Source organism: Lolium rigidum, chromosome 6 (assembly GCF_022539505.1).
Source record: "Lolium rigidum isolate FL_2022 chromosome 6, APGP_CSIRO_Lrig_0.1, whole genome shotgun sequence".
NCBI lineage: Eukaryota > Viridiplantae > Streptophyta > Magnoliopsida > Poales > Poaceae > Lolium > Lolium rigidum.
The window spans coordinates 203989166-203998176 of NC_061513.1; the positions used below are offsets into that span (position 1 = coordinate 203989166).

At 40.9% G+C, this 9011-nt stretch overlaps 1 protein-coding gene across 1 annotated transcript; it reads right to left on the reverse strand.

Annotated features, from left to right (window-relative positions):
- Nucleotides 1-946: 946 nt before the first annotated feature.
- LOC124659817 (AMSH-like ubiquitin thioesterase 3) lies at nt 947-8303 on the reverse strand. The gene is made up of 14 exons (XM_047197621.1): nt 8086-8303; nt 7787-7851; nt 7615-7702; nt 6921-7085; nt 6696-6802; nt 5807-5912; nt 5653-5699; nt 4941-5265; nt 4677-4766; nt 4538-4600; nt 4356-4430; nt 3044-3106; nt 2552-2604; nt 947-1291 (listed from the first exon to the last, which is right to left on the reverse strand). Exons 1-14 carry the CDS (start codon nt 8206-8208, stop codon nt 1111-1113), a joined length of 1551 nt encoding a protein of 516 aa, XP_047053577.1. The 5' UTR covers nt 8209-8303; the 3' UTR covers nt 947-1110.
- Nucleotides 8304-9011: the final 708 nt, after the last annotated feature.

Here is a 9011-nt window from a genome sequence, read left to right on the forward strand (position 1 = left end):
CCAACCAGATCCAATAGGCGCATCAGCCGCCGAATAGACCCAATCGGTCGGCGATCAGGTTCCGACGCGACCACAACCGCCCTGCCTTAAGGAGGAGGCCGATGAGGATCCAGGGGTGCGCCGATCACCGCCAGGGTGGCGGAGGTGCTCGCCTGCGGCGCTTGGCCATGAGCTCGAGGACGCGATGGTGGCGAAGGCTCCCGGGTGTGGCGCATGGGCGCATGGCCACGAGCTCGGTGGTCGGCAGGTGGCCTGCCGATTGGGCCTGCTCGGCTAGCGAGGCTGACTGGGCATGATCGACAACGGGCAGGCCGACCAAGTTCTAGAGTTTTTTTAAAAAATAAGTTCATGTATTATTTTTGAAAAATATTAAAAAGTATTATTTAAAAAATTCACCATCAATCAATGGGGTAGCGCATTAATTTGCAAATTCAAAGGCTACTTCAACACTGGATTTGAGAATTTTCCTCCTAATCACCTTGAAACCTGCACCTTCTCAATTTGAATGCTCATTTATTTAATTATTTATTTTTAGAACTCTCCGCATTTTAAATTAAAGCCAACCACCAACCATATTGGTGTGCAAAGGATTCCTTCAGGGAAAAAAATTCTATATTATTCAATTTTAAGAGTCAAACAACAACCACAAGAAAATTTTCATAAGAATCTGAATCCTCTAAATTTCTACGGAAGTCTTTTGAATCAAATAGATCCTTAACTTGGAACACCTTAGAGAATGAATTTTAAAAAACAGACAATGAGAGATGCTATAAGAATCGAAGTATTTTCAAATGGAGTAAAATATACAATGATTTACATTCAATCTCGCATAAAATGAGAGTGGCCATCTCCTGACACCTTGTTTCAAAAGTGTATACCTCGAGAGCTCGAAAGGTAAGAGAAAGGACGAATTACACAAATCCTCAGTTTTCCCCAGAGATACCAATGATTTTCAACAGCAGATATTTCTATACATGCAATAGCTATGTACAATCACTTACATCAGAATCCACAATTCGTCTTCAGCACAGTATAAGAATAAAGGCAGACAATTTGTTCAACTGCCGGAAGTATAGCCTTCAAACTATCATATAATGAAGTTCATATCTCTCACCGTTCTCGGAGGTCAATCATATTAAACTTTGTATCAGCATTCATGTACACATGGGAGCAGTGCTCGTAGATTGGTGAGCCATCTAGAGGCGCCTTATGTGGATGGAATCCCCTCTCCGGGCAATCATGAATCACACCGATACCACCCGGATCCGTTAGATGAAATATACCATGTTTTCTGTTCAAGACAAAGTATATGAACAAGACCATATGATCATATTAGACATGCAAAAGTCTGCAGATTCAGGTTCAGTAAAAGTAGCAAATATAATGGCTAAGAGTAAGTATAGACGACGGGATTAAAGATGGACATAATAGTGAAGGGTGGACGTTTTTATGACCATAAACAAAGAGCGGTCCGGAAAATAATATAGCATTTCCTTAATGTTTTATTTTCCACTTTTCAAACATTTGATTTGCATTCTGTGCCCCCAATACTTTTCTCCACCCTCATGAATCTTCGAAATCACGATTTGCTAACAGACTTGTCTGAGCTAGCCTGCACCCTTGATACTTCAATGTGTTAGCGCTAGAAGTTGCCAGTATGGACGAAATAGAATAGTAAAACAATTGGGAAGCCTCAACTCCCCACCCATGAGCACAAAAGATGATGCTGCAGTGGCCCATGGTCAGGGGTCGAAATGGGGAATGCCCAGTCAAGATTGTCGAGGGATTCCTGAGGAAGGCAGAGGCCATTCTAATGCTCTATAAAGTGAAAAATTAAACCCCCTCTTCCCTCCCCAACACGCAAGGACGCGCACAATTTTTTCCATTGAATTAATGCTGGTGTGTGGCATGACTGCAGAAATTTCCTTCACGTATTTGAGGGGTTTAGGGGTACGAGATCACGGCACCTAGAATGCAGAAAAAGAGAGGAAAAAGAACGGGAAAGTGATTTGGCATAAGGTCTCCTCAAGTCCTTTGTGTTCTGATGCAAGCCGGGAGATGTTGGCTTGTTTGGTGTCGAAACCCTCAATTATGCTTAGGCTCTAGTCTTAAATGCTCCCTAAACATGGGCCTGAGGCTACAATAATAAATTAACTGTTGTGTCGTGTCAGTGAAATTTGTTAGCAAACGGGTTCTTGCAGTTGCCGCGTTTAAGGAGACTGAAGTGTAACTTCAAATTTTGTGGGGCAAATAACAAAGTTGCGTAACTTCAAGAAGATTCAATGCGATTTCGTCATTGGTGAATATTGATAAATACTCCCTAGTACAGTAGAAAGTAAAATATGAAACTGAACTATGTACAGATTAGAGAAGCGTATGTTTGAATAATCCGACCTATTACTAAAAACCGTTTTTTAACAAGAGATTCATTCAAGAAAATTCAGCAGATGCCAACCCTAGTCCATACAATTTTTATTACTAATAGTGATGTAGTGAAAGACAAAGTGCAAAATTGGATGTCAACCGAACATACTAACAATTAAATTCTTACTTTCTTGTGTCGGTAGGTGCCATAACTATTGCAATTGCCTCAGGTAGCATGACCTGTTAATACAATAATGTCAAATGGAAGATGAAATAAAACTAAAAGTATTTCCTACACTGAATTGTAGAAAATCACGATGCAGAGTACACTATTTAATTTGGTTAGCTAGCAGGTAACTGTGAAATAAATTAGCAGGGTGCACTAATCAGTAACTATTGAATGAACTCCCTCAGTTCTCAAAAAAAAGGCGTGCATGCTTTTCAAAATTTAAGTTTGACCAAGAATTTGGCAAATAAAATATGGATTATGAGCCAAAAAATTATACCATTTGAATCCTCTTTTGAATATGAATCTGACAATGTCGATTTTGTATAACGTAAATCGTGTATTGTTGGACTAATTCTTGGCCAAAGTTTAAGTTCAACAAAAAATAATATAATGGAACTGTGCAGCAACTAAGTGGTAATCATACTGTGAGATCCAGGCTGTCAACATTACCTGATACGAATAATGATTGTGGAGATCAATGGAAGACAGAAAACAGGACTGTGTTGGATGTGTCTGTAAAGGAAAGCAGATAATTGGTGAGTAAAGCAACTTTTTTATGACACCAGAGGAAAAAGCAGTCAGCTAACCAACACATTATTGCTAAGTTATGCCTAGGTACAGAGCACAATATTATATTCTATCGCCATATGGCATCAACATTTTACCATTTGATACAATCCAAATGACTAATACTATAGAAACAGCTATTTATTACCATATCCATCTTTGTAACAAAGTGGTCATTACAAGTTACTATTTGCCATCCATATGAGTTAGACGTGTTATCATCTCCTAGTTCTCACACTATAGGATTTATGGTTAGTCTTACTCGTATTCCTAATTAATTCCAATTGTTAGTCTAGTTACACAAAACACCAAATGTTGCACGGTATACAACTGAGGCCGTGTTTACTTCTAGTGTATTTAAAGGGATTGGAGAGGATTATCCAGATCCCGAAAATCCCAAATAATTCGTTCACTAAGCCGGTATTGGATGGGATAATCCCAAGATATCCCCCACAAAACCCCTCATTTTTATGTAGATTAAAAATTCTCCACCATACTTGTGTATTGGGAATTTGGGATGGAATTGTATTTGAGGGGATTGGGTGAAAGGAAGGCTTTCATCAAATCGCAAATCCCCTTGGTTATAAAATTACACCCCTAGTAAACAAGGCCTGAGTTTCATGAATTTCCTTGAACCAATTTTAAATAGGAATTTACACATTCTCCGCTATGCAGGTTTTTAATGTTACATTCTTCTAAAGTCTAATTCAGTGAGATGACCTAGTGCAAAAATATAACGCAACATTGCAAAACTGCAATAGAAAAAGATCTAGTGGTAAAACTAATTTTGCCTATCAAATATGGAATTACCAGATGCCCTTGTGGCACCACCTTCCTTTGTGTATCGAAAGTGCATGATTCATTGTCCAGAATAAGGCAACATGTATGCAAATCATGCAATGCAGAAAATTATACGGACAAATATCAACGTTCAAGGTTGAACTTGTAAGGCATATCATTAAGATTCCCAAAATATACACACAAATGCAAGCTAAAGAATTTGATATCAACGTATCCACCTTTGTAAAACATTCCTAGTGGTTAAGCAGAGTTTATGCATTTATGTGTTAAGAAGATGGTGAGCTAATGAAAACATGTTAATTGACATATCCTTAAATTTACTGTATGTATCTTATTGACTTGAGCAAACAACACAGGCATCAATGAAAATAAAAATTCTTTGAACTGAACTTACATGAATCCAACCAAGAGTGAAAAGTGAGCCATTGTCCTGAACTTCAAATAGTTCTTCTTCATTTGTAGCTTCACACTGGCAAAAATAAAAGGTATTGTAGAAGTAATCCCTTGAACTGCAATTCAGATAATATGTTTCACAATGATTAATTTACCCTAAGAAACATTCAAAAAATAACTTACCGAATCAGATGTAGATTTCTGCTTTGGGATTATTAAGGTTGTCACATAAAAAGTTCTCTTTTTCTACATGGAAATAAAAATGTGATGTCAGTAGCCTAGCCAAATAAATGTTCCCATTTCAGGAAAATGATGCACATACCAGGGTACCAGCAAGAACCCCACATGTTTCTAAACTTCTTTTAGTGTTTGCCTCAGCAACCCTTAGAAAACACTCCATCAACTTCACTGGCTAACAAGACAGTAAAGTTGAACTCATCAGTCAAAGTCAGTTAGGTATATGTAGGTTACAAATAAATGCAGATAGAAGAACCATACTCATGTATTTCCTACAGACCTAGGCTATAGCTTATAGGTCCAGAGCAACACTATCGTTTACAACAGAATATCTGTATTTTGTACTTACCACATGCAAATTCTGATAACGACCGGTTTCTGATACAGCAAGCCCGGGTGTTGGATCAGCAACTCTTGATGGAGAAATTGGTCTACGCTCAGGATGTACCTCCGCCAGGACAGGTGGGGGTGAAGGCTGTCTGATATTCAATTGGGACAATTCTCCCTCCAGACTAACAGAAGGCGCTGAGGTGCATTCTTCTGTGGGTGCAGACCATCGACCATCATCAAGAGATAGCACAGATTTCATATCATCATCATCCTTTCTAGTGCTATCAGGATATGTGACACTGGGACCATGCAGACCATCTTGGTTCAACATAGCTGGCACTAGACTGCAGAAGCAACAGTGATAAATGTCACAATCAGCATGGTAGATTTCCTTATAAATTAGTCATATATGGCAGATTTACTTCTGCAATCCCTCTTCTATAGTTCTATTACAATCTTGTATTAGTTCCTTTCAATATGGCTAGTCAAATCCCGCTTTCTTCTAAATCTAATTTTAATCCATCCAATAAAATAATTTGGGGCAATGACATAGTAATTGTTCAAATTTGTTCGGAGCATTCCACTCAAAAAGTTGAATGCATACATGAATCTCAAGAGCTTTCAGGTCGCAAACAGGGTCTACTGAGTCACTGAGTTGGACAGACCAATTAGAACAGCTTTCAAAAGAAGAAAGGTCACAAAAGATTCCGAATTGTGGTCTAACATCTCACCTTGTCATGTCACTTTGTGTAAACTCAAGATTGCTTGGATACTGGACCTGCATCAAGCAGCACAAAATTTGTAAGGTAATGGTTATCTGCGCCTCTATGGTTAAATTCTCAAAGCAAACATGTTGGGAAAATAAAATAAGGAAAACAAACATGCCTTGATTGCAGCAACAGGCCCAGTCCATTGTCCATGAAGCCCATTAGGTCCAAATATCGAGTGTCTTGCCAGTGTTTCTTCTTTTGGAAGAGGCAGATTTGAAAATCTAAATAATTTAGCCAGAAAGCGAAAAGAGTCAAGCTTAGTACACGATAGAAAGTATTAGCATAACAAATCTATTTAACACTAATGGATGCCAATGTCAGGAAAATATAGTGATTTTTTTGTCTAGAGAAAGCACATTGTATAAGGAGAAAAAAGAGCCTAAGAAAATACCGAGTGAAATGCATGCAACTAGAAGAGATAACCTCGCTATAATTCTGCCAGATCTAATTAATAAAATACAGAGTCAGATGAAAGAACATTGTTTTACTGATTTTGCAAGCCACTTAGCCTCTTGCTAAAGAAATGATGTTTCTCTGCTTTACAACTCTGAAGGTGTGCTGTATAGAATGACCAATTACCAGAAACAACTAACGTGGTGTCAAACTTCAAATATCCACTTATACAACTGTAGGACGCCAAGACATTGATAAGCACAATGGAACTGTTCCATGTTCTTGCATTAAAAGAACATGTAAAGTAGATCTAGATCTCTGAAATCTCCTAATTCAACTCACTACCCCGAAAGATGATGAAGTGATAATTGACCTAACTCAAAGAAGAAAAACCTAATGATATTTGATATGCTGTATACATTTGAAATTCATGCAATTGGATAACAAAGTTACTGCGTTGCTTATGAAGTGTTCCCTATGGCCTACTTTTGGCTTTAAGAAGTTGATTAAGTTACCAGTGTTTTAGTTTAGCCTTCCCCTTCATAATTGGTAGCCAAGCCAAACAAAAACAGCATATCATTGACATAAATGTGAACAGAAGATACACATACTGCTTGCGGATCTGCCTATCAGTTTGGGCACTCGGTAATGCTGCCATATTATGTCTCCCATCTGGGGAGAATTTTTGTAATGATCTGTTATTGCTTCCTACAAATGGCTGAAGAAGACAATGAATGAGAAAGAATAGCAAGAAAAACACCTGACAAGCTGGCAGATGTAACTCTCTTTCCATAAATGATTCGAAACTATGAAATGTTGCGCAGCACCATATTTACCTGTGTGGAATATGTAGTCGGTGGATGCTTCTCTGTTCTATGATTTGCAGAGTGGGTTCCATTCAGACCATCAGCTTCTGGTGTACCTCTTCTATTATGCTCAAAGATCTGCTGCTTCACAACTGGCTTCAGAGACTCAAGCTCATTGACAACATCGATGAGTGTCTACAACAAAAAGGTCTGTTAGAGAAACAAGCCGGGAGAGGGGGAGACTATTACTGTCATAATTTCAACATGATCAAATTGGATTTGTAAATGATACATCCCTCTATGAGCAACAGATATAAGGCTCGAGATGTACTATCTAATCATGAGATCTTAATCAATTCGGTATTGCTAGTTCTCATGTAGCTGAGAACTAAGTTCGTGCTCAGTCAAGCCCTAAACCATTTGATTGCATTGTGATTTGTTCATTCGAGTTGCAAGTTAAGTTGTAACTGAGTTTTTTTCAGTTGCAAGTGGGGTTGCAACTGAGTTTTCTTCAGTTATAAGTGGGGATGCAACTAAGAAAAATACTCCGGATCATTAGATTTGCTTCGTGATTCGTGCTAGTCATGAGTTGCAACATGGGTTTGATGACATCATCTGACTCAGAACGAAGTTAGTTCTCAGTCAAGAACTAGTCACACCCTAATCAATTCAAATGCTTGACAGGAGAAACCTATTAGTTACTGAGCTCGTAAAGAGGAATTACAGAGGAGTTAGCATTCCTGACAAACTCTGCTTCCCTCGACTTGAATACGGGGTAATCGCGGTGCTTGGGGATTGTCTCACACAGCAAGCTGCACCAAGTCAGACGTCAGATGTAAACTGGTCACAATAATAAGAAGCAAATATCAAGATGAATCAATCAACGTTCAGCCAACCTCGTGTATCTCAGGAGGATGACATACAGGTCAAGGATATTCTTCTCATCTCGATAAATCTTAGCCTGTGCAGAGCACACAAAAGTAACAAAATTAGTAACACAATTTAAGAATAGAACTAGTTAGCACGCGTACAAGACAATCCCCAATTCACCACATCAGAGTCGCCCAAACAAGAAAACTGCCGCGAGTTGCGCAACAGGACAACTGGAAATTTAACTTTCAGCCCAAAAAGGGCGAGATCTGGAGGAACAGCAGGAATTCCGCGCGAGAGATTTCGAAGGTGATTAGGGTTTGACCTGTCGGAGGAGGGTGCCCGCGATGCGGAAGTAGTAAGGGAGGCTGATGCGGTGGTCGACAGCGATCGGCCGAGCGCAGGCCTCTATGCTGATGATGCCCTTGGCTGGCTGCGGTGGCCCCATGGACTTTTCTGGCGAGCTCCTCTCCTTCTCCGGCGAGGAGTTCGCGACGCGGGTTAGGAAGGGAGCAGCAGACTTCGGGAATTAGTCACACAGTCGCATTCCAGATTCCACGCCGGTGTAGTCTTTCAGTTGCACCCTTCAGGATAGGGAAATTAACGTGGATGGGTTGGTTCAAATGAATTTCAGAGAAATTTGAGAGGATTCTACCTTTTAGAGAAAAAAATTAAAAGCTTGTACGACACGCTCCTGCGACTCCTGCGACACTGGCGATTCTCAGGCGACTCCGCGCCGCCACCGCCTCTTCCCCCGCCCTGATCTCGCGCCGCCGCTGGTATTCACCGGTGAGGCCTGCGGAGCATCATGTCGACTCCGAGGTGGACGGCGGGTTTCCCGTCGTTCGCACAGGAGCGAAGGATGGCGGCAGAGAGGGTGAGAAGGGAGAAGGAAGTGGCGTTGGCGGAAGAGAGGAAGCAGGCGCTGTTGCGGCGGAAGCTACTGATTCTTCAAATCAGTTTGGCGTCGCCGTGGGCAGTGGCTCAAATGGAGAAGGGGTGGCGGCCTCAGATCTCGGGGCAGGGGCTCGAGGAGCAGGTAGCGGCGGCGTTGGCGATGATCAAGTTGAAGGACCCAGAAGATCCGAGGCGGCTCATGGCGGAACAAGGTATCGAGGATCTGGAGAAGTGGACACCCTGATGGCCGGTTTTCGGTGCTCGCCGTTGAGGCCCTCTCCGTTGGGGTGTGGCGGTGACGGCGGGAGGCTGGCGCCATCTGCAAATCTGCAAAGCCGTGAGTCATTTCGGTGG